The 24,953-nt window shown below is 42.5% G+C and overlaps 1 protein-coding gene across 1 annotated transcript in view; it reads right to left on the reverse strand.

Annotated features, from left to right (window-relative positions):
• CTR9 (CTR9 homolog, Paf1/RNA polymerase II complex component) overlaps positions 1-19,581 on the reverse strand; it is a 32,327-nt gene extending 12,746 nt beyond the window's left edge. The window contains exons 1-15 of the mRNA XM_065403500.1: positions 19,428-19,581; positions 17,843-17,941; positions 15,784-16,023; positions 15,057-15,174; positions 13,653-13,742; positions 6,980-7,128; positions 4,079-4,186; positions 3,453-3,560; positions 3,089-3,325; positions 1,926-2,015; positions 1,677-1,805; positions 1,375-1,558; positions 810-898; positions 349-534; positions 94-181 (exon numbers count right to left, since the gene is read on the reverse strand). Of these exons, the coding sequence (XP_065259572.1) occupies positions 94-181; positions 349-534; positions 810-898; positions 1,375-1,558; positions 1,677-1,805; positions 1,926-2,015; positions 3,089-3,325; positions 3,453-3,560; positions 4,079-4,186; positions 6,980-7,128; positions 13,653-13,742; positions 15,057-15,174; positions 15,784-16,023; positions 17,843-17,941; positions 19,428-19,472 (1,960 nt within the window). The 5' untranslated portion in view covers positions 19,473-19,581. The remainder of the gene's footprint in view (positions 1-93; positions 182-348; positions 535-809; positions 899-1,374; positions 1,559-1,676; positions 1,806-1,925; positions 2,016-3,088; positions 3,326-3,452; positions 3,561-4,078; positions 4,187-6,979; positions 7,129-13,652; positions 13,743-15,056; positions 15,175-15,783; positions 16,024-17,842; positions 17,942-19,427) is intronic.
• Positions 19,582-24,953: the final 5,372 nt, after the last annotated feature.

Below are 24,953 nucleotides of genomic sequence, written 5' to 3' on the forward strand. Positions count from 1 at the left end.
CTTGAAATGCTCTACAGATTATATACTAAAAAGAGCTAAATCCAAGAACCACCACTAGTAAACTACTAAAGGGAATTTAAGTGTAATAATCACCTATGCCATTAGCAGCATACAAATTCTTTGGATCATTTCTAAGTACTTGCTTGTAGATTGCTAGTGCACGATCTTGATGGCGCTTTTCCTACAAACGTGAGTAAGAAAAAGATTAATCAATCATTCATCTGTTTGGTGACACAGTGCACCTAATGTTTTACAACTGATGAACTTGCCATACAACATAAAATACTTGCGCCAGGGAGGTCAAAGGTTAATGGCATACCAATGCACTTCAACAGATGTGAAATTTACCTTCTCTCTATCCCTGGTGGGCTGATGCAAAGTTTGCAACCAGACATTACCAAGAGCCAGCATGGAGTAAGTGTCATTTTGTGTGGATGGTTGTTTCAATATCCTTTCAAATTTCTTCTGTCCTGGACCCCACTCTTGTTTAGCCAAGTGAAGATTACCAATTAAAGACCAAGCATCTGGATGGTCCTGAAACAAACTCCATTGTAAGTAACTTAAGGACTGCTTTCACTTATCTGTGTTAGACATCTAAATACAAGCCTTAATCATTGTATTATTACACGTGTATTATATGGAAATAAAGTACATTTTTATATACAGAAAACAGAGCAGAGGAAGTTAACTAGAAGAAAGGACTACTTTGGATAACTTGCATATATTCATAAAAAAAGAGAAAGACGGTAATCCAGTGAATCCAATTTGAAATTTTAGTTCTAAATTAAATATTTAAGAGTCTCACTAACCTGATTTATTTGAAGTGCTTCTTTAAACCAATCAGAAGCCTCATAAAAATTGCCTTTATCTCTAGCCATAGCTCCTAAGCGCAAATAGCCTAAAAACAGAAAATGATTTTACATAATCAGCTCAAATAGAATAAATTAGGTCAGGCATGGATTTCCCAAACTGTTTTTTTCCTGATACGTTTAGGTTATCAAGCAATTAAATATATTCTATATTTTTATTTCTATATATGGACACACATTACATATGATTTTTATTTAAATGCTGGAGAATATCTTTTGAGTTGGAAAGCTTATTCTATCTCTGACTATATCTTGTGTAAGTGTTAATAAAAATAGTTAAAATTTGAAAACACTCTGATTTGACTTATGAGCTATGCACCGAATAGAAGAAAGAAAATTTCAAAAGAAAGAAGGATACATCGGTTACACAAGACAATCGCTCAGCTTCCTGAAGTCTGTTATAAAACAAAAATCTCAAACAATACAAAGGGGCAGATGAGGGCCTCACTACAAAAATCTTTCAGTTTGAAGAGGATTGTTGAACCAAAATAGAAGAATTTCTTACAGTCAACATAGTTAGGATGTTCTCTTAAAATGTTTTTATATAGCTTTTCTGCTTCATGGAATTCACACATTGCCTCATATAATCTGGCAAGATTATAGGACGTTGTTACTGAGATAGCATTGTAGTAATGCTCATCATGTTCAGCTTCTGCCTTAGCACGATCCAGAGATGCCAAAAAGTATTTCTAAGGACAAAATAAAAAGAGAAGAACAAAATGCTTGGATGATTAAATAATTTAAACTCAGAGTCTGGATAATTTCTTAAAATTAGGTTATTTAAAAAGTAGTAATGTGGTTTAGTACCTTTGCTTCACCTAGGTTTCCAAGCCTAAAATGGAGAGCACCCACATTATTCAAAATCTCTGGTGGGACATCAGCCTGCACTTTCTCCTGAAGGATGCGTGTTGCTGTTCCATAGGCTGAGAGGGCACCCTGTGCAATTGTAAGATTGAAGAGGTGGGAAGAAAGTAGCAGGATGAGTTCTATGCATCACTTTGTAACTTAAACCAAGTGTATACGTTATACAATGTCTCCATTTTACAGCATTAATACCTGTATGTCAGTCTGCTCAAGGATTTGCGCTAGTTCAATCCACGCTTCTACATCATCTGGATACTGTTCTGTGACTTTCTTCAAGTGACCCTGAGAAAAACCAAACATTACTTATGCACTCAAAAGATTAATATAAACTGTCAAAAAAGGCACCAGAGTTGGTTTTTCAACGTGTTTATGCTTTAAAGCAGTACATTTCTCTTCTGTAAAGATATAAAACCTCAAATGTATGCATATGACTGAGCATGTTAGGCAACAAAGCCAACCTAGTTCATCATCACTTAACTCAACACCATGTATTCCGCCCCCCGCATTTAGTAAGATATGGGGAAAGCCCTTAGGGTTCTAAATATTCAGGAGGAATACAAACTTCTTCAAAACTACCACATTCAAATAACTGAGAAATTAGCAGACTGATTTGCCATGAAACTTATTTTCAGTTCAGTCCCAATGTTATGCTTGTCTGTTTTCATTAAAGCTCAGCTCTGGGAAATGTCTGTGTTCCCTACCAAAAAGATAGTATGTCATGATAGAGAGGCATTCTATACTGTTAAATTACTGATCAGTAAACCAAACCATGTTAACACACTGCCATTCAAAACTTGAGGGAAAAGCAGTGCTGACTAAATGCAAAGAAAATCAGTAGGAAAAGATCTAAGCATCAGAAATAGTAAACAGACTTAAATTTTTAAAAAAATGTTGTATTAGTATGTGACAATGTCCTTTTAGAATGTTAAACTGGGAGGACAAGAATATTCCCAGAAATGTGATCATCAAGTTGTCATTTACAGGCAAATCACCTTTTTTGTGCAGAGGAAAACAAGTGTTTTTCCATATGCAACAGAAAACAGAATGGTTTTGTTAGCTTTGGTTAACAGGTCTCCTAGTGTGGTCCCACTTCTGTTCAGATGACATTACCTCCTCTGCAGTTAATAACATCTGCCATTCGGAAAAGTGATTGACCTACTAAAACTATCACACACCCAGTTCTATTTTCACAGCAAAGTAAACCTGATTTTTAGTGATACCATAACTCAGATTTTCAGGGACAAATTTTTCCCTTGGATGCATGAATGAGGCATCAGCTGGAGTGACATACATTCAAGGTCATCAAACAGGTAACACTGAGATCCAAAGTTCAGCAAATAAATATTTGAACATACTTTTGCAATATCTCGTTTGTCTTGGTCTTCTGAAGCAGCATAAAGAGATCCAAGGATTTTCATAGTCTCATAATTGTTAGGGTAGGCTTTCAAAACTTTTTCAAAGCATTGTGATGCATTCTCCTTGTCCCCCCGATAAATGTACATTTGACCCAATCCAAAAAATGGTAATACAAAAGAGGATGAGGCAAACTGTGTGGCTTGGTAGTAGTATTGGAAAGCTTGGTCATAATCTTCCTAATTTAAAAAAAAAACAAGGAGAAAAAAAAGCAGATGGATTGTTTTTTTTAAAATCTTGAACACATTTGAATATTACAATGTTCTAAATGTAATCTAGAAGAGGATTTTTTAAAATTAATTCTACCTGTACGTGAAAAGACCGGGCCAGCTGGTAGCAACTCTCTGCCTGCATAGCTTCAACTTCTGTATTATGGAAAGCATGGAGAGCCAAGTGCTGGACTTTACCATAATCCTGAATGATGAAAATAAAACTCAGTTTGAAAAATCCCAACCCATTTATGGTGAAGTTTATACATTTCTTAAACATCAGGCCTGGACTGATTAATGCAGACAAACATAAGCAGTAGAATTTGTTAAATTAACATCAGTAGATTTAGTTTTACAAGTTACTGTTCTTTTCTCTATACCCCAGTTTTAAAAGTAGCAGAAAATAAATGTCTTCAGGAAACATAGGTAGGTTTAAATTAAGAAAAAAGTGTGTGCGCTTTCTTGGCAGTCTTGAGAAAAAAAGTAATAAGGGATTTAAAAATTGAAACTTTACACTTGTCTGCCTATAATAAAAAAATTATTCTTACCCTTTGGCCTTATGAAAGTCACACGATGGGTAAAACTTATTCTTTTAACAGCTGTACTTTAATACCTTTCAAAATGCAGGATTTAAAATGATTTTTGGAAGGCAGAAGCAGTAATGAGTTTGACACTGTTACTGTTCAGAAGGTTATGGAATTTTACATTCATGTATTTTCTTACCTTTTTGAAGAAGAAGTGATTAGCCAAGTGGTTCAGCACCATTGGGTTACTGGGATCAATTGTGTAAGCTCTAGAAAGGAGTTGAACACCATTTTTGATAGAATCAGCCTAGATGAAATATTGATAGATATTAGCACTATATTTCAACGTATTTCCTCAATATAACATCTTCAGAGCTATTCTTCTCACAAGTCCCAGGAACTGTGGCTCAGAAGGGCCTTCCCACTGATGGCCAGAAGCAGCATCAGGACAGACAGAGCTCTAGCCAGAACCTCTTTACTCCCCCCAGATTCACAACAGAGAGTAATGAGCCCTTTCATGGGTGGGAGAAAGGGGAACAGGACTCCCTGAGGTGGAGGTTTCCCCCTACCTCCTCACAGATCCTCTCATGGCTGGACTTCCTCTGCCCACTATGGTACCTTTCCTCACACTCAACTACCTTGTTCCTATTTACTCCCCCACCCACCCCCAACATTCCCTTTCATCCCCACTCTGGCCACAATTACTAAAAGAAGAAACACCATGTATGCTCATCCTCATCTTGATTATTTTGTTAATATGTTGTACCCCTTTTCCCACACTATAGGTTTTTCTCTCTAATGCGCAAGCTCTGGCCATGTGTTCCTACGCCTTTGTACAGCAACTAGCACACTGGAGCTCCAATCTCAACTAGGGACTTTGAGCACTACTACACTATAAAATATTAGATAAGCATTTGCTTTTTATAGTCTGCCTTTTAAAAAATAAACATCATTCCCTTCCAAAGGGATCTCTTAATTTGCAATAATTTAGTTTTCCTGAATACAAACCCAAACTTTACTGCAAGTCAGAACCCATGACAAGTACAGTAACTTGCAAGCTGGCACAAATGTGAAATTGTCACAGGGAAGAAATCTTATCTCTAATTCTATTTTCTGCTCTGTCATTGACTCAATGTGTAATTTCTGGCAACTCATTTAGCATCTACATCTCAGTTTAGCCATCATAAAAAGGGTAAAATACCTAACTGAAAGGATTAATATTCATGAAATGCTTTCCAACGATCAGATGGAAGGTGCAATAGAAGTGAAAGTGTTTTACAGTCCAAAAATATATAGGGCTTTTCCAAAGCTATCATAGTAATATCCCTGTGAACTTAGTTTAATGAATCATTTATGATCTCAGGTTTTAGAACTTTTTGGTTTGGTTCTATAATTTTAGCAATGTAAATTCTCTCATTTCCATATATGTTTATTTATACTGTACATAAAGTTAAATGTGCAAATGCAGGTTTGAAAGGATGCAAAAGGAAAAACCATACAGAAATAGAATTACTATTTGTATTTTCAATGCACTCTACATGAGGCTACATCTTAAATTTATATGAAAGCTAGAAACAATGCAGAAGGTGGTCACCTGTTTAGTAAGTAGGGTGTCCAATAGAGAGCAAGGCCTGGTCTACACTCAAAAAGTTCTATTGGCATAACTATGTTGGCAAAGAGTGTAATTTTTACTGATGCTGTTATTTGGGTAAAAGCCCTTGTGTAGATGCACGTATACCACTTTAGCTCGTTTTGCTTTGCCAAAATGGAATAATTAGTACATGCAGTTCTACCAGTGTAAAAGTGTATCAACACAGGTTTCAAAAGTTTTTTCTCTTACTTAATTGGCCTCTCAGAGTTGGTAAGACAACTCCCACCTTTTCATGGGGGGGGGTGTGTGTGTGTGTGTGTGTGTGTGTGTGTGTGTGTGTGTGTGTGTGTGTGTGTGTGTGTGTGTGTGTGTGTGTGTGTGTGTGTGTGTGTGTGTATAGATAGATAAAAACCCTCCTGTGTTGATAAAAGAACAGGAGTACTTGTGGCACCTTAGAGACTAACAAATTTATTTGAGCATAAGCTTTCGTGGGCTACAGCCCACTTCTTCGGATTCATAGAATGGAACATATATTGAGGATATATATGTTCCATTCTATGAATCCGAAGAAGTGGGCTGTAGCCCACGAAAGCTTATGCTCAAATAAATTTGTTAGTCTCTAAGGTGCCACAAGTACTCCTGTTCTTTTATCAACACAGGAGGGTTTTGCCAATATGGTTAAAGTGGCAAACCTTTTACTGTGGACAAGTTCCATGTGACACCTGTACTCCTGAATCTACACTAGTTACATGCAAACTTCAGACAGATGTTAAGGTGTTGGTTTGGACTTATGAAGTCTGAATAGCCTGGGATCAGGCCACCTGAGAGACTGCCTTTCTTACCAAGACACTCTGCTACAACTGCAATCAGTGGAGACACAGACAGTAGATTACTCCTTGATACAATGGTGAGGGGGCTACTCGTATAGCATTCTCCCTAAAGTGTCCTTCTATACCAGACCAATTTTACTTGAGATATGCAGACTTTCAGAGGATGGTAAATGACTTGTTTTTAATGTCTGGCCTTTAAAGAGGGTAAGGGAAGAATGCAACACTGGCCAATGTGTTGCAGAGTTATTTGTATTTAGAGGGGCTGCTTATTGAAGGTGGTGAATTGATTAAAGTTCCACAATTAAGGACAAATTTCAAACCATTAGCAATGTACTCAGACTGCGTACATGGGCACAGTTTATTATTTGATGTTAAATAAATAAATACACACATACACATATATATTAAACACACCACTATAGTTTTGAATTCATATCACTTCTTAGAGCCGCTTGTATTTAATAAGCGCACGAGAGATTAGCATTATTTAATTTGCACTCTTCATAACTATTCAGAATTGCCCATGATTCAGTGAATAAGAATAAGTGATTCAGTGATTGATTATTAAATATATATAAAATTAAAAAAACAAATGATTTTCAGACTGTTGTGAGGCTCACTGTTTAACTAGAAACCCAATACAGCACTTCACATTCTCCCCATCCCAGCTCACACCCACCTCTTTGTTATTGAGCTCTAGAACAGCCAATCCAACCAAAGCCCCTACACATTTCGAATTGAGCTCCAGAGCCCTGCTGAATGCCAGACGAGCTTTTTCCAACTTGTTCAGTTTCACGAAGCAATGGCCCATGCCTAATCGAACCTCAGCTAGGAAACAAAAGCAAGTCATTCAGAATGTCAAAAATCAAAACTTTTTATGTGTATGTTTTTTACTCTAAACAGTGAGCTGATACAGGATTGATATCTTTATTACTTGAGTCACACTGTATTTAGAGATGGTTATAAACAAGGCCCCGTGCTCAGTGGAAAAGCTGATATTAATAGTGTGGTAAGGCCCCTGGTTTCTACTCTATTCCAGTGGAGCAGGCTTCTACTTCTGAAGTAGTTTCAGATAATTTTTTTCATTAAATGAAATATGAAAGATTAGTGCAGTCAGTGTAACATTTATGCTTATTTAATATCACTTTTAATCTATTCCTAATAATTTTTCATTGTGCTGCAGAATGACATTTAGAAAGAACAGTATTACAGAATTGTCAAGCAGGAAAGCTGGAGGTTTGATCAGCTAGAAAGGGGACAGTTTTGGTACCTCGGCAAGGGTATGAGATGGTTTGGGATTGTGGGATAAGCAATTAAGCAAGGTGTTTCTTCTAAAATGATTAGAAGTGAAAGGGTTAACAAAGGCTGCTTAAATCATCATCCATTGGTATCAAAGTTCTTACACAGTTCAACATAAAGGGAGCAGTTCACACTACAGACATTGTTTCAGGCTGCCTGCAGACTCAGGAATAAACAGCCACATTTGTTTACAGTCATTTCACATTTAGAAGTTTTCCTTGTAAGCAATAGAAACTTTTTTTCTTAAAAAACAAAAAAGGCACTTCAATTTCTGAGTACAACTCTGCAGCAAGGAGTGGATTCTGCAGCTAATCCATAGCTATAGAATCAAAGATTACATGTGGCCCTAATTCAGGGGTTCTCAAACTGGGGGTCTGGACCCCTCAAGGGGTTGTGAGATTATTACATGGGGGGTTGCGAGCTGTCAGCCTCCACCCCAAACCCCGCTTTGCCTCCAGCATTTATAATGGTGTTAAATATATAAACAAGTGTTTTTAATTCAGAAGGGGGGGGTCACACTCAGAGGCTTGCTATGTGAAAGGGGTCACCAGTACAATAGTTTGAGAACCACTGCCCTAGTTATAACTCATGTTTAGGTCAGAAAATGGCCAAGTAGCTCATGTAGGTGTACCCCATCTTTCAGTGTTTTATAACACTTATTCCTCTCTTAAAGAAATGTGTGACACCCTCTTCAAGTACTTCCTTAACTTCTAAACACTGCATATATAACTTCTGCTGCCTCTGGTAGTTTCTGCAGAATTTTAGTAATAAAAATCCCATACTATACAATGAACGATCAGCTCATCAGATATTTTTGTATCATTTGATACATCTTAGATAAATTTGACTCGTACATCATTTGTTTTGTTCAGAGTTCTGTGAGGTCTCCATTTACCTCTGTCTAACTGCATATTCAAAAAGCTTAGAGCTAGTTTCTGTAATCCTTTTTGAACAATAGTCTTTATTCGGACATCCCTTTTGTACTTTCTGCACTTCTTTAATGGCTTTTTAAAAATCTATTGGTCAGAAATGCATGAAACACTATTCTGAACTTGGTCTCCTTAAGGTATGTCTACTCTTTGAACTGGAAGCATAAATCTCAGCTCAAGGAAATATACCTGCACCGGCTCTCCTTGAGCTAGCACACTAGAAATGGGGTGTAGCCACTTTGGTGAGAGTCACTAGTCACCCCGAGTACATACTTGTCTGAGATGCTAGGCACATACTCAAGGTGGCTGGCCCCTCCCACTGGCATAGTTATGCTCTTTTTGATGTGCGCACTAGCTCAAATCATAGCCAGCGAGAGTATGGCCAATACTCAGATATCTACCCCAAACTTATTCATTTGATCCTCACCCAAACCAATTTTACATTCAACAAACACACACTTCAACCAAACCATGGGAACAGCCACTGGTAGTAGGATGGCTCCTCAACATGCCAGCCTCTTCATAGGACACCAAGCAGAAGAATTTCTGGACAAATGCACCATGAAACCAATGATATACTAGAGATACATCGATGATATTTTCATCTTCAGGACAGAGGACCTAGACTTCCTCAAATTTCCACCACAACTTCAACCATCCCCATCCATCCATCCTACAGACAACTATACACAATAAACCCACAGATCGCACTTATCTTCACAGAGCCAGTAACCACCCCAAACACACCAAGAAATCTGCTATCTACAGACAGGCACTCGGAGTCTCCTCTGAGCATATTCTGTGGTAAGTCTGGGATATAAACTAACACATTTAAGACTGCCTTCATCAAACAAGGACACTCCACCAGAGAAGTACATCGCACCATGGAACAGGCTACCCAAATACCCCAAGAGAACCTGTTTCAATACAGGAAAAAAATCCTCCAACTTCACACCTCTATTTGTCACCTTCTACTCCACACTGGAACCCCCATGAGGTATCATAAAACAATCACAACCCAAACTCAATGGGGACCACATCCTGAAAAAAATCTTTCCCAAACTACCTCTTCTGGCCTTCAAACAACCCACTAACCCTCACTATCAGAAGCAAGCTCCTCACAGACCAAAACCACACCAACAGATGCAAAACACATATTTACACTGCTATGATGACCAATATCCACCCCCACACCTTTCAAGATACATGGATCCTACACATAGAATCATAGAATATCAGGGTTGGAAGGGACCTCAGGAGATCATCTAGTCCAACCCCCTGCTCAAAGCAGGACCAATTCCCAACTAAATCATCCCAGCCAGGGCTTTGTCAAGCCGGGCCTTAAAAACCTCCAAGGAAGGAGACTCCACCACCTCCCTAGGTAACGCATTCCAGTGCTTCACCACCCTCCTAGTGAAATAGTGTTTCCTAATATCCAATCTAGACCTCCCCCATTGCAACTTGAGACCACTGCTCCTTGTTCTGTCATCTGCCACCATTGAGAACAGCCGAGTTCCATCCTCTTTGAATCCCCCTTCAGGTAGTTGAAGGCTGCTATCAAATCCCCCCTCATTCTTCTCTTCTGCAGACTAAACAATCCCAGTTCCCTCAGCCTCTCCTCATAAGTCATGCGCTCCAGACCCCTAATCATTTTTGTTGCCCTCCGCTGGACTCTTTCCAATTTTTCCACATCCTTCTTGTAGTGTGGGGCCCAAAACTGGACACAGTACTCCAGATGAGGCCTCACCAATGTCGAATAAAGGGGAACGATCACGTCCCTCGATCTGCTGGCAATGCCCCTACTTATACAGCCCCAAATGCCGTTAGCCTTCTTGGAAACAAGAGCACACTGTTGACTCATATCCAGCTTCTCGTCCACTGTGACCCCTAGGTCCTTTTCTGCAGAACTGCTACCTAGCCATTCGGTCCCTAGTCTGTAGCTGAGCATGGGATTCTTCCATCCTAAGTGCAGGACTCTGCACTTGTCCTTGTTGAACCTCATCAGGTTTCTTTTGGCCCAATCCTCTAATTTGTCTAGGTCCCTCTGTATCCGATCCCTACCCTCTAGTGTATCTACCACGCCTCCTAGTTTAGTGTCATCGGCAAACTTGCTGAGAGTGCAGTCCACACCATCCTCCAGATCATTAATAAAGATATTAAACAAAACCGGCCCCAGGACCGACCCTTGGGGCACTCCGCTTGAAACTGGCTGCCAACTAGACATGGAGCCATTGATCACTACCCGTTGAGCCCGACGATCTAGCCAGCTTACTATCCACCTTACAGTCCATTCATCCAGCCCATACTTCTTTAACTTGGCAGCAAGAATACTGTGGGAGACCGTATCAAAAGCTTTGCTAAAGTCAAGGAATAACACATCCACTGCTTTCCCCTCATCCACAGAGCCAGTTATCTCCTCATAGAAGGCAATTAGGTTAGTCAGGCACGACTTCCCCTTGGTGAATCCATGCTGACTGTTCCTGATCACTTTCCTCTCCTTTAAGTGTTTCATAATTGATTCCTTGAGGACCTGCTCCATGATTTTTCCAGGGACTGAGGTGAGGCTGACTGGCCTGTAGTTCCCCGGATCCTCCTTCTTCCCTTTTTTAAAGATGGGCACTACATTAGCCTTTTTCCAGTCATCCGGGACCTCCCCCGATCGCCATGAGTTTTCAAAAATAATGGCTAATGGCTCTGCAATCTCATCCGCCAACTCCTTTAGCACCCTCGGATGCAGTGCACCCAGCCCCATGGACTTGTGCACGTCCAGTTTTTCTAAATAGTCCCGAACCACTTCTTTCTCCACAGAGGGCTGGTCACCTTCTCCCCATATTGTGCTGCCCAGTGCAGCAGTCTGGGAGCTGACCTTGTTTGTGAAGACAGAGGCAAAAAAATCATTGAGTACATTAGCTTTTTCCACATCCTCGGTCACTAGGTTGCCTCCCTCATTCAGTAAGGGGCCCACACTTTCCTTGACTTTCTTCTTGTTGCTAACATACCTGAAGAAACCCTTCTTGTTACTCTTAACATCTCTTGCTAGCTGCAACTCCAAGTGTGATTTGGCCTTCCTGATTTCACTCCTGCATGCCTGAGCAATATTTTTATACTCCTCCCTGGTCATTTGTCCAATCTTCCACTTCTTGTAAGCTTCTTCTTTGCGTTTAAGATCAGCAAGGATTTCACTGTTTAGCCAAGCTGGTCGCCTGCCATATTTACTATTCTTTCTACACATCGGGATGGTTTGTTCCTGCAACCGCAATAAGGATTCTTTAAAATACAGCCAGCTCTCCTGGACCCCTTTGCCCTTCATGTTATTCTCCCAGGGGATCCTGCCCATCTGTTCCCTGAGGGAGTCAAAGTCTGCTTTTCTGAAGTCCAGGGTCCGTATTCTGCTGCTCTCCTTTCTTCCTTGTGTCAGGATCCTGAACTCGACCATCTCATGGTCACTGCCTCCCAGGTTCCCATCCACTTTTGCTTCCCCTACTAATTCTTCCCTGTTTGTGAGCAGCAGGTCAAGAAAAGCTCTGCCCCTAGTTGGTTCCTCCAGCACTTGCACCAGGAAATTGTCCCCTACACTTTCCAAAAACTTCCCGGATTGTCTGTGCACCGCTGTATTGCTCTCCCAGCAGATATCAGGGTGATTAAAGTCTCCCATGAGAACCAGGGCCTGCGATCTAGCAACGTCTGCTAGTTGCCAGAAGAAAGCCTCGTCCACCTCATCCCCCTGGTCTGGTGGTCTATAGCAGACTCCGACCACAACATCACCCTTGTTGCTCACACTTCTCAACTTCATCCAGAGACACTCAGGTTTTTCTGCAGTTTCATACTGGAGCTCTGAGCAGTCATACTCCTCTCTTACATACAACGCAACTCCCCCACCTTTTCTGCCCTGCCTGTCCTTCCTGAACAGTTTATATCCATCCATGATAGTACTCCAGTCATGTGAGTTATCCCACCAAGTCTCTGTTATTCCAATCGCATCATAGTTCCCTGACTGTGCCAGGACTTCCAGTTCTCCCTGCTTGTTTCCCAGGCTTCTTGCATTTGTGTATAGGCACTTAAGATAACTCACTGATCGTCCCTCTTTCTCAGTATGAGACAGGAGTCCTCCCCTCTTGCGCTCTCCTGCTTGTGCTTCCTCCCAGGATCCCATTTCCCCACTTACCTCAGGGCTTTGGTCTCCTTCCCCCGGTGAACCTAGTTTAAAGCCCTCCTCACTAGGTTAGCCAGCCTGCTGGCGAAGATGCTCTTCCCTCTCTTCGTTAGGTGGAGCCCGTCCCTGCCCAGCACTCCTCCTTCTTGGAACACCATCCCATGGTCGAAGAATCCAAAGCCTTCTCTCCGACACCACCTGCGTAGCCATTCGTTGACTTCCACGATTCGACGGTCTCTACCCAGGCCTTTTCCTTGCACAGGGAGGATGGACGAGAACACCACTTGTGCCTCAAACTCCTTTATCCTTCTTCCCAGAGCCACGTAGTCTGCAGTGATCCGCTCAAGGTCATTCTTGGCAGTATCATTGGTGCCCACGTGGAGAAGCAGGAAGGGGTAGTGATCCGAGGGCTTGATGAGTCTCGGCAGTCTCTCCGTCACATCGTGTATCCTAGCTCCTGGCAAGCAGCAGACCTCTTGGTTTTCCCGGTCGGGGCGGCAGATAGATGACTCAGACACATGCCCATCACCACGTGCGTACCTCATCCAGTGCACTAAATGCCCCAATAATGTGTTAACTACCTATGCTAAACAATCTGTTCTGCATTATATTTAGCTGTAACACTGAGTACCTTTTCCAGACCTGAAGAAGAGCTCTGTGTAACTCAAAAGCTTGTCCAATAAAACAAAATTACCACTGACCCACCTTGTCTCTCTAATATCCTGGGACCAACATGGCTACAACAATACGGCAGACATACTCTTAGTCATTTACTCAGTTAGCAGCTATTACAGAGCCAGCAGAAAGCAGATCTGTCCTACAAGAATAAGAATTTAATTTGTGACAGCGTGGATTGGAGAAAAGGAATTATAATAAAGCCCATTTTCTAACTGCAGGAATTATAAGGACCAGTTTTAGGTTTAAACAACTTAGTAAGATCGCTTCAGTAGCAAAGATTTTCTATGCCTTACCTGGACAACCTGGGTTGGTTCGCAGTGCTTTCTTGTAGTAGGCAAGGGCTCCTCTATAATCTTTCTTGTTGAACGAAATGCATGCTTTACCTGTTATAACAAACAAGTTACAGAAGTTGCTAGAGGTTTGCTATTTTGACCTTTTTAGTTAGTGCCAGAATAAATGGAATTAGTGAAGGCTTGGATGCGGTCAGGAACATTCATTTGATTATAACTACTTTGTGGGTCTTGATGCCGAGCCTACAAGTGTCAAGTATCTCAGAAAATAAAATTAATAAAGGGCAACAGGAAACAAAAGTAAGGTTTTAAAATAATTTTTAAATAAACTTTCATTTTCCTTTCTTGGTTAGGAAGTTTAGATGAAAATTGCCCTAAGCTTCATTCTAGAATACTGACTGAAGGGGTTACTACTTGCTGACTCTTCACTACTGAAAGTGTTCTGACCACAATAAGAGTACACAGCACCGCTAGTGTCAGCAAGAAAAGACTAGTAAGTAAGGTGGACTGTCCCAGGTGACTGGCCCCTTTTAGAGTAAAAGGTCTGCCCCACCTGTGCCTCACTCAGCTCTCCTCCCCAAAATGTGACTAAATCGGGTAGGTCATGTGACATCAGTCTAAATCAGTCACAGGCCTAGGAATAAAAGAGAAGCCTCCAGAGAGCCAAAGGAGGAGAGAGTGAGCAGACAACTTGAAGGAGGCATACTTGCCTAGTGAAAGTAGAACTGTGCACCTGCCTGTTGGCCCTTCAGCCTACTGACCTTTCACAGCACTGGGAGAAAGGACAGGATTAAAGAGGCCAGCTCAAAAGCTGAGTGGTGCAGCCAGCCTGAATTATCAGCACAGACCCTAGGAGGGCTGTGAGACTCCTGACGTATGGAGGGGTAGCTTATGGGGACACTCATACAGAAGCCTAGAAGGAGGGCTGTAGGAACCCTGAATCAAGGGGAACAAGGACTTGATTTCAGGGGATAAAAACTAAATTGATACACTATAAGAGACATATTCAACATACATGACCCCTCACAGAGGAATCTCAATTTAAAATATTTTGACCTGGGAGTTGCTTCATATAAGAGCCAGACAAAGGGGGAAGAAGAGGTAGCACATCTGCAGAATCAAGCCATACAACAAGGGTGGACATGTACATAACCACACAGGCATTAGCATACAGTTGTTGATAATGCCCCCACCACCACAGCTTTCCTTTCTGCAGGCACTTCCTGAATCCATCTCAGAATCTTAAATGTGTATTACCCCAAGACAGAGATCTCCCTTCTTTATTGCAAGGCCCACATATGTCTCTACTTACGAGAATTGGGACAGACTGAGAACATGCATTTTCTACAAGTCCTAAACGGAGATGGAGAGACTGGGTTTTTGCAGAGATATTCACAAAATTCTTACCAAGGAGGGCTGGAATATTATTTGGAGACTGGTTGAGCACAAAATGAAACTGGGCGTCAGCCTGGTCCATTTTATCACCCTCCAGCAGACAGAAGCAGGCTCTTCCCAACAAGTGATTCTAGATGAGAAACAGATTTCTAAGATATTATTCTTTGCATTTTTATACAAATACTACGATTTTGTATTTGGGTCTTTCTTTAAAAAGTTATAAAAATTAAACTAAAGGAAAGACTGCTAATGTACTACTTTAAACCTCATTTTGGTATTTTATGATGAATTTGATTCTCATGCATCAAGGCCTGTGGAAATACCAATGGTGAGACTATAGGTTCCCACAATTAATTTCTACAAATCACATACCACCAAAGTAGGAAGGTATATTGAGCAAAATGTTTAGGCCAACAACAAAAAAGGAACACACAGGCATAGTTACATCAAGACGCTTGAGCTAGAACCACTTTTATTCTAGGCAGTGCTACACAAGTGCCAATTTAATCCAAACGTTTGTGAAATCAGTAGTGTAACACATACTAATGAGGTTGTAAGGGCTTGCCCATCAGTGGCTACCTTCCCTTTAGGGTACAATAATTAAGTATCTGCTTCCTTTCAAAAAATGTACTTTGAATCCAGAGTTGGAATATGGATACAATAACAAAGTTACAAACTAAGTTTAATGACACAGTTTATAGCGATGATTCTTTGTATAAATGGACACAATCTTTTTTACCTGATCATACATGATAATTTTGTCAGCCATAGTATACAGCAGGGTAGCTTGCGTAATAAGCTCCTTCTTGTTGTCTTTATTCTTTTCCTTCCGTGCCTGCTGTACATAGTATGCTGCCAGAGTATCCAAGCATGTCATCTGATCTTTTTCATGGTCTCTATAATCCAAGTTACCATCTATTCGTGCAGCTTCCAACAGTTTCACAAAATCTTCTGTTTTTCCTTGTTTGTAATATTCCAACTATAAAAGCAAACAACATTTTAAATACTACATTTATAGCTATTCCACCATGATATTTTTTTCCAGTTAAACTGCAGATATTCACTTACATACACCTCTACCCCAATATAACGCGACCCGATATAACACGAATTCTGATATAATGCGGTAAAGCAGTGCTCCGGGGGGTCAGGGCTGCGCACTCCAGTGGATCAAAGCAAGTTCAATATAGCGCAGTTTCACCTATAATGCGGTAAGATTTTTTGGCTCCCGAGGACAGCATTATATCGAGGTAGAGGTGTACTAATGTAACATGTTTCAATATAGCTCCTTGAGTACTTTTTCTTAGTACAAAATCTTTCCACTGATTAATTACACACACAAGTACCGCGGTTGTTAGAGCAGGTGCTCTGCTGCCCACAATAATTCATTCATTCATTCAGACACACACATGAAAAATGATTCAAGGATGAAATTGTTGGACAGTACACAAGTGATCTGCTACTCCTGTCCAAAATAGCTCTGGGATCCTTAAGTGTTCAACTGGACAACCAGAGACTAAGCAAAACAAAAAAAGTCAGTTTGAAGCCTGCCTGCAATGCAACACGTCTGAGACTACAGAACCTACTAGTAGTGTATAGTAGTCAGAAGAGGGTGAAGTCATGTAGGACTTCAACCCCACAACCTTCTGGTACAGAAGTGAGCATCCTACCAGTCAGGTTGTAATCATTCCAATTTCAGTCATTCATTCTCTCATTCTCTCTCTCTCTCTCTCAAACAGGTTATACATTAGGAAGAATACAGTAACCAAACATTCATGTCAGTTACAGCAAGTAAGGTCTTTTAATCAAAATGGAATTTTAGTTTACACAGAAAATGTCCAGGATACCAAATTTCAACTATACTTACACTGCTAAATATCAGTACACCAAGACAGTATAAACATCAGACAAGAGTTTTACACATTCAAAATTGAAATAGCACATAAAAGGGGAGGGTTAATTTTATTTATGAGAAGGAAGTGAAATAATTATTCTAGGAAGCAATAAGGTTTCTTCTATTAAAATGGAATAGAGACATATTTGGTTATGCAACCATGGAAAAAGCTATATCTAAACTGGATTGCCAGATGCGATATAACATCTGACATTTACAGTGTTCTAAAACACACTACATACTTTTGGAAAACACCTTTGGAAATTTAGCCAAAGCATACAGAAGTTGAACTTTACAAGGAAAGAGTTCAGACCATTCAATCCTAAAATTCTATGTTGTTGATTCTTTTCACATTCATAGTCTTTTATGGCCATTTTGCCCTCCATTCACTCTTTTCTTATTTATCAAAGCACTTCCCTGGGAACTGTTCAGATCTCCCTTCCGGACAGCATAAACTTGATATGGTAGTTACGTGAATATTGCTAGCACTGATCTTGTCTCATTATGATGCATAACCTAGGTAGTAACTTCTGTGTTACTAAATTGAGAGGGATTTTTTAATAAGCACAATCGAAGAGACAATTTTATTTTTCTCAAGTCACCAATGTATTTTTCCCACTATATTTGAACACCCTTTTATCAGGACAATGTTTTTTATTTTGAAATACCGAAGTTAAAACAAAATGAATGAAGTGTGCAATTTTTAAATATAGTAATAGAAGCAGCCAAAAATGGTATCATTTAATTACAAACCTCAAGTTGTAGAACCTCTAATGATATCTGCAATATCAAAATTGATGTAAGAAATATCAAGCCCAGAATTAGTGACCTAGAAGAAGAATTTAATTTCTTCTGCTAACAAATGCAATATAGTAGAAATTAATTTATTTGCATAAATACTGACCGCTAAAGCAATCCATATGTGCAGCTGAGTATGTTCCTGTTTCAGGATACTTATAACTTCATCCCCCTCCGGTAACTGATCGAAGTCAAGCTCAATGACCTAAAAGCAACAATAATATTCATGTTAAGTGTTAACTCATGTTATCTACTCTTTTAAAGTTCCATTTAAAGTCTATATTTACAATATTTATAATAGAAACTCAACAGAAACCCTAATCCTCACTCTCTCCAGCATGCCAGAAATTAGATTAGACAACCTACAAGAGTCTGGATTGTCCACTTGAAGAGGTTTTCCCCACCACCACCATCCGAATAGGGTGACCAGACAGCAAGTGTGAAAAATCGGGACAGGGGATGGGGGGGTAATAGGAGCCTCTATAAGAAAAAGACCCAAAAATCAGGACTGACCCTATAAAATCGGGACATCTGGTCACCCTACCCCCGAACAACATAGAAAGTAAATATCTATGGGGTTGGGAGCAAATACTGCCCTCAGAGCACTAATGGCCACGGCGGTCAACAGAAACTGAACATATTTCAGAGAGCAGAATATAATCCTTTTTTTGCAGTCTATGGGGAAAGGGAGAAAAGAATAAATCTGTCCTATTATTTATACAACACTGACAATGTGCTCAGCAATGTAGAAGACATAAAATGAGTCTCTCTCAAAGAGGTTATGATCCAGAATACAGACATATGAAAGGAAGGTTGGTCCAGTGGATAAGATGGGAAGTTTCAAACATAGTAACAGCTAATTGCAGTGAAAGATTTTTTTAAACAAGTATGTGTAAGAGGTATCTAGTAACAGAATATAACTGCTTCACCAGTTTAATAACTCATCTTCATACAAGTTTTGAACCAATATCAGTTTTAAATTGATTTAATTATACTCGTGTAAACACCTGTGTGGCACTCTTAAATCTATATATCCCTATTGTCAGTTTAGTTTATGTTGGCGAGGAACCCCCGTAACTTAACTTGATATAAATCAGCTTTAAACTGAATTAGGAGTGTCCACGCAAGGTTTTCCACCGATTTAACTAAGCTGACTTTAAAATACACTTTTAGCTAAGCTGGTGTGACTTTGTACATAGACAACATAAAGTTTAACCATTCCATGCTACAGCTGGACAACACATGGGCAAATGAAAGTTACTAGTCATCAAAGGAGTTCGAACTAAGCACCTTAGTGTTTTTGTAAGAGGCTTACACTTTTATTATTTAAGGTTATCTTGGGGGAACTAGGCCATCATTCTCTTCCTTGTGGTGCGTGTGTGAAAACAACCACCACAACGTGCGGCCGGCCGAGGCCCCAGGGCTGCATTTCCTAACAGCTGCTATTCCTCCCCATGAAAACCGGCCAGGCACAATTCCGCTGGACCCCAAGGGGGGCGCGACAGGCCGGGGGGGGGCGGGGGGCAGTTCAGCGGAGTGAGGACGGCTCACAAGGCCCGTGGGTGTGTGTATGGGGGGGTCAGAGTTATGAGGCCACCACACACTCACTCACTCCTGGGGCCCCCCGCCCAGTGCCAGGGGACGGGAGGAGGAAGGAACCAGGCCCGGGGCCGCCGCCGCGTCCCCCTCACCTCGTCAGTGTCCCGGAGGGGGATCTCGATCGAGCCGCGCGACATGGTGCTGCTGGCGCTGGCCCCAGCCGGACCGCTTCAGCCTGGTGCCGGTGCTGCTGCTCCGCCGCTGCGAACTCCGGGGCGGCCGGCAGCCTCCGCCTCGCTCGGCTCCCGTCGCCCCGCGCACCCAACCCCCGTCACAAACACGCCCTTTGACCCCGGAAGGGCTCCGGCGAAAACGGCCCAACTTCAGCCCGCCTCCCCCGAGACCCCGCCCCCCAGCCCCGGGGCCGCAGCCAGCCCAACCCGGTGACACTGAAACACCGCCCCTCCCCCAGCCGCGAAGCCCCCCTTAACCCCCGTCCCGGCGCGCCCGCCATTTCCTCGCGAGCAGCCCACGCGTGTCCGAGCCGCCTCGTGCCGAGCAGCGCCAGCTCGAGGGGAGGCCACGCTAATGGGGTGTCGCCCCCTGGCCCCTCGACGGGCCTGGCCGCGGTGGGAAACGGCATCGTGGGCAGCAGACTGGCTTGGCGCCGTGGACAGGGGCAGGCCGCCGTGTGGGAAACGGTGTCAGTCTCCGCCACCACTGAGCACCAAATCGTGCCAGGCCCGGTCTCCGGTGGAAATTTGTGCCCGGGCGGTAACGTTAGTGTGGTTGGGGGTAATTCGTATCTTTCCGGGCATGTCGCTACCGGGAAGTGCCCTTGGTGTCGATTCAGTTGTAGTGACAAAAGTCCGTTGCTGGTATCGCTTATTTCCCTCAGGCAAGCGGCGTAAGACAAACCAGCCAAAGCTCTTTTTTCGCCTGTCTAACCTGCGTCTGAGGCCTGGTCTACACTACGAGTTTAGGTTGACTTTAGCAGCGTTAAATCGAATTAAGCCTGGACACGTCCACACGACGAAGCCCTTTCTTTCGACTTAAAGGGCACTTTAAACCGGTTTCTTTACTCCCCCTCCGACGAGGGGATTAGCGCTAATATCGGCCTTTGCAGGTCGGATTTGGGGTAGTGTGGACGGAATTTGACGTTATTGGCCTCCGGGAGCTATCCCACAGTGCTTCATTGTGACCGCTCTGGACAGCACTCTCAACTCAGATGCACTGACCAGGTAGACAGAAAAAGCCCCGCGAACTTTTGAATTTCATTTCCTGTTTGCCCAGTGTGGAGAGCACAGGTTACCACGCAGAGCTCATCAGCACAGGTAACTATGATTGAGTCCCAGGATTGCAAAAGAGCTCCAGCATGGACAGAATGGGAGGTACGGGATCTGCTGGCCATGTGGGGAGACGAATCAGTGCTAGCTGAACTCCGTAGCAATAAACGAAATGGCAAAATATTAGAAAAGGTCTCAAAGGCCATGAAGGACAGAGGCCATAACAGGGACGCACAGCAGTGCCTCGTGAAAATTAAGGAGCTAAGGCAAGTCTACCACAAAGCCAGAGAAGCAAACGGAAGGTCTGGGGCAGAGCCGCAAACATGCCGCTTCTACGCGGAGCTGCATGCCATTCTAGGGGTTGCAGCCACCACTACCCCAACCGTGTGCGTTGACTCCGTCAATGGAGAAACACGCAACAGGGAAGCGGGTTCGGGGTACGCGGAAGATGATGATGATGATGAAGACAATGAAGATAGCTCACAGCAAGGAAGCGGAGAAATCGGTTTCCCCAACAGCCAGGATATGTTTATCACCCTAGACCTGGAACCAATAACCCCCGAACTCACCCAAGGCGTGCTCCCAGACCCTGAGGGCACACAAGGGACCTTTGTAAATATTACACATGGTTTAAAAGCAAGCGTGTTTAATGATTAATGATTAATTTGCCCTGGCAATCGCGGCCAGTACAGCTACTGGAAAAGTCTGTTAACGTGTATGGGGATGGAGCGGAAATCCTCCAGGGACATCTCCAGAAAGCTCTCCTTCATGTACTCCCAAAGCCTTTGCAAAAGGTTTCTGGGGAGGGCTGCCTTATCCCATCCGCCATGGTAGGACACTTTACCACGCCAGGCCAGTGGCACGTTGTCTGGAATCATTGCATAACAAAGCATGGCAGCGTATGGTCCCGGTGTTTGCTGGCATGCAGACAACATCCATTCCTTATCTCTCTTTGTTATCCTCAGGAGAATGATATCATTCACGGTCACCTGGTTGAAATGGGGTGATTTTATTAAGGGGACATTTCAGAGGTGCCCGTTCCTGCTCTGCTGAACAGAAATGTTCCCCGCTGTTAGCCACGTGGTGCGGGGGAGGGGTGAAGTGATCATCCCAGAGAATTGGGTGTGTGTGTGGGGGGGTGACGATGCGGTTCTGGCAGAACCCAACTGAGAGTGCCAACTCAGGACAAATTGCTCAAATAGGGCAGTTACAGCCCAAGGCTGGGGTTTTTTCCACCTCTAAGGCAAACCAAACCAGCCAGACTAGGAGGACTTCGGTCTCACCCCACTGGCTAACCGCAAGTCTCACAAGCAATCTCCTTAGACGCTCCAGTTTCCCAGTATCACTACCAGTGCCACTCGTTATGGGGACAAATGGTTATGAAAACCAAGACCCCAGTAAAAGAAAAAGGTTCTCCTGATCCCAAAGGACCAAGCCCCAGACCCAGGTCAATATACAAATCAGATCTTACCCACAAATCACGCTGTTGCCAATCCTTTAGAACCTAAAATCTAAAGGTTTATTCATAAAAGGAAAAAGATAGAGATGAGAGTTAGAATTGGTTAAATGGAATCAATTACATACAGTAATGGCAAAGTTCTTGGTTCAGGCTTGCAGCAGCGATAGAATAAACTGCAGGTTCAAATCAAGTCTCTGGAATACATCCCCCGCTGGGATGGGTCCTCAGTCCTTTGTTCAAAGCTTCAGCTTGTAGCAAAGTTCCTCCAGAGGTATGAAGCAGGATTGAAGACCCAATGGAGATGAGGCATCAGCCTTAGTCTTTTCCAGGTGTAAGAACACCTCTTTGTTCTCACTGTGGAAAATTACAGCAAAATGGAGCCTGGAGTCACATGGGCCAGTCCCTGCATACTTTGCTGAGTCTGAAGGCATATTGGCCTTCTCTCAATGGGTCCATTGTATAGCTGATGGTCCTTAATGGGCCATCAAGCAGGCTAGGCAGAGCTAATCCCAGCTTGTCTGGGATGTCACCCAGAAGCATAGCATAAGTTTGCCATACAGACAGTATAGAGCCAATATTCATAACTTCAACTACAAAACTGATACACACATATAGACAGCATAATCATAACCAGTAAACCATAACCTTGTCTTAGACACCCCATTTGACCCCCTTTATACAAGATTTGGGTGCCACTACAGGACCTTGGTTGCAACAATGATCTATATGGTCCCAGTTTATGTCAATAACGTCACACCCCCAATGCAAAATTGATGCAGGAAGGGATGACACAAACATCACTGACTGCATCCCAAGAGCCCCCCATCCTTGGGTCTGTCTCGCTACAGCTAGTATTGGGTTAGAAGCCATACCAGTGTACAACAGAAATGGTTTATCAAAGTCATGTTCAACAACATGATTGAACCTCTTTACAAACTCAAGGTAAAACTTAGTTAGAACAATAGTGGATTGGATCTGCTCTTGCAGCATGGTTCCTGTATGTCTCATGTGATCTTGCCAAGAGCTAAAGCAAACAGCTACTTTATCCATACAAGCTCGGGCAAATGTTTGGAACCCAATTAACATCAAATAACTGCAGATATTAATGTTCTTCATAGTACAGGAATCTTGGCATTTAGCCATGAAAGCAATATGGTAGTGTGCCTCAGTCTTCCTTTTCACGCAGCACATTAGGTCTGGAATGTCTTTTTCTTTGTGAAAAGTTCCAATACTGTTTACAGGCATTAACTGTGAAACATCAGTATAACAAGGCCTTTTAACATAACGTGTGTTCTCATGTAGTCCTTTTAACATGTTCAAGGGATTCTCCAAAAGATTAGGCACATTGTACATTTTTACAGTTTGTGGCAATAGCAACACATTCATTACAGAATTTACCATTAGCACTAACAACAAGTTCATTGCAAGTGTCCATCTACAATCATGTTTGTCATGCCCCACCTTTGGCTCAATACCATTGGAGTTTGGGCACTTTAGGGTTAACCTGTGGCTTCCCTTTGCAAAATTCAGTTTTCTTTTCCTCCTTGTCCTGCAGGATCAAACCCTGATTTCTCTTGCTTAACAGAATTCACTGGCTGATGGGGTGGGCTCTCTGTGCTAACAGCTATTAGCAAGTCCTTCCTCTCCCAGCCAGGCAAGTAATTTGCACTAGCCCAGACCAGAACCAGTCCACCAGTTTTCATATTCGTAACTGCCATCATTTTCAAGGCTGGACTCTGTCTTAAAGAGATACCACACAAATCTAAACAGTCTGAGGGTGAGAGTTTGCTTGCTCTCCCCTGCATCCTCAAGCATTTAGCCATAACACTGTTCTGCTTTGAAACACCAGTAACCAAATCTGTCCTCAGACCCTGAAGCACAAACTGCTCCTTTAAAGAATCAGAATGGAGACATTCCTGTTCCAACAACATTGTCTCCCCAACAAGTTGGCCCCACACAGCCACTTGGTCATAGGGCTGCCTCAATTCCTTAACAACTTTTACTTCCTCTGAGACCTTTTCAAAGCTACCCACACTGGATCTTTCAAAAGGAAAGTCAGTGGATCCATTCACAACAGACAATTTCTGGCTGTTAGGAACTGAAACTTCCTTGATTAAATCACTCTCACACCCTTCAGTTGCAGTGAACTGCTTGCACAGATTTCCATGAGGATTCCTTTCCCCAGGAGCTTTTCTAAGCAGCAATTCACCCCTCACAGAAATTCTGCCCTTACCCTCTTCACCTAGGGCTTGCTCTAAAGGAACACTTCCCTGAGCAACAACAGACTCTGTCTGGGTCTTACTTACATTCAGGATCACCTTTGGCCCATCAGGCAGATTTCTACACAATCCCCTTTCAGGCAAACCCATAGACTCACTAGATGAAAGGTCAGAAGCATTCTCCTTTCCTTTGCCACACACAAGCTTAGGAATTTTGTCCTTTTTGCTACAAGTTGTTAAACTGTCCGTAGGTACCACAACCAAATTACCTTTCTGCTCTCCTCGTGGCCTGGCTAGGGTATCACCCTGATTAGACAGAGCTGTTACACCCTTCTCCAACCACACATGAGCAACAGGCAAAATACAAGCACCAGAATTGTCTGGTCTCTGGGATTTTGCTAAGACACTAAGTGGATGCAACCTAGTTACAGTGCCATTCTCCCCAGCAGACACAAACTTGGGACCATTTCCTTCCTGGGCTTTAGTTGAATCCAGAACCAAATCTGAGACAACTGCACTATTCTCAACCATCACAGGCTGAAAGGCACCCTCTGTCTGCTCCACAGACAAAAAGAGTTGGAGACACATTTTCCTTTACTATACATACAGTATGGGATTTCATTTCCCTTGTCCCAGCACACAGGGCTGTTCACAGACAACTGCTTGGAGACTGGGGTAGCTTCCTCCATAGGCAAGTCAATACCCCTGACAGAC

This window comes from Emys orbicularis, chromosome 4 (assembly GCF_028017835.1).
Source record: "Emys orbicularis isolate rEmyOrb1 chromosome 4, rEmyOrb1.hap1, whole genome shotgun sequence".
Classification (NCBI taxonomy): Eukaryota; Metazoa; Chordata; order Testudines; family Emydidae; genus Emys; species Emys orbicularis.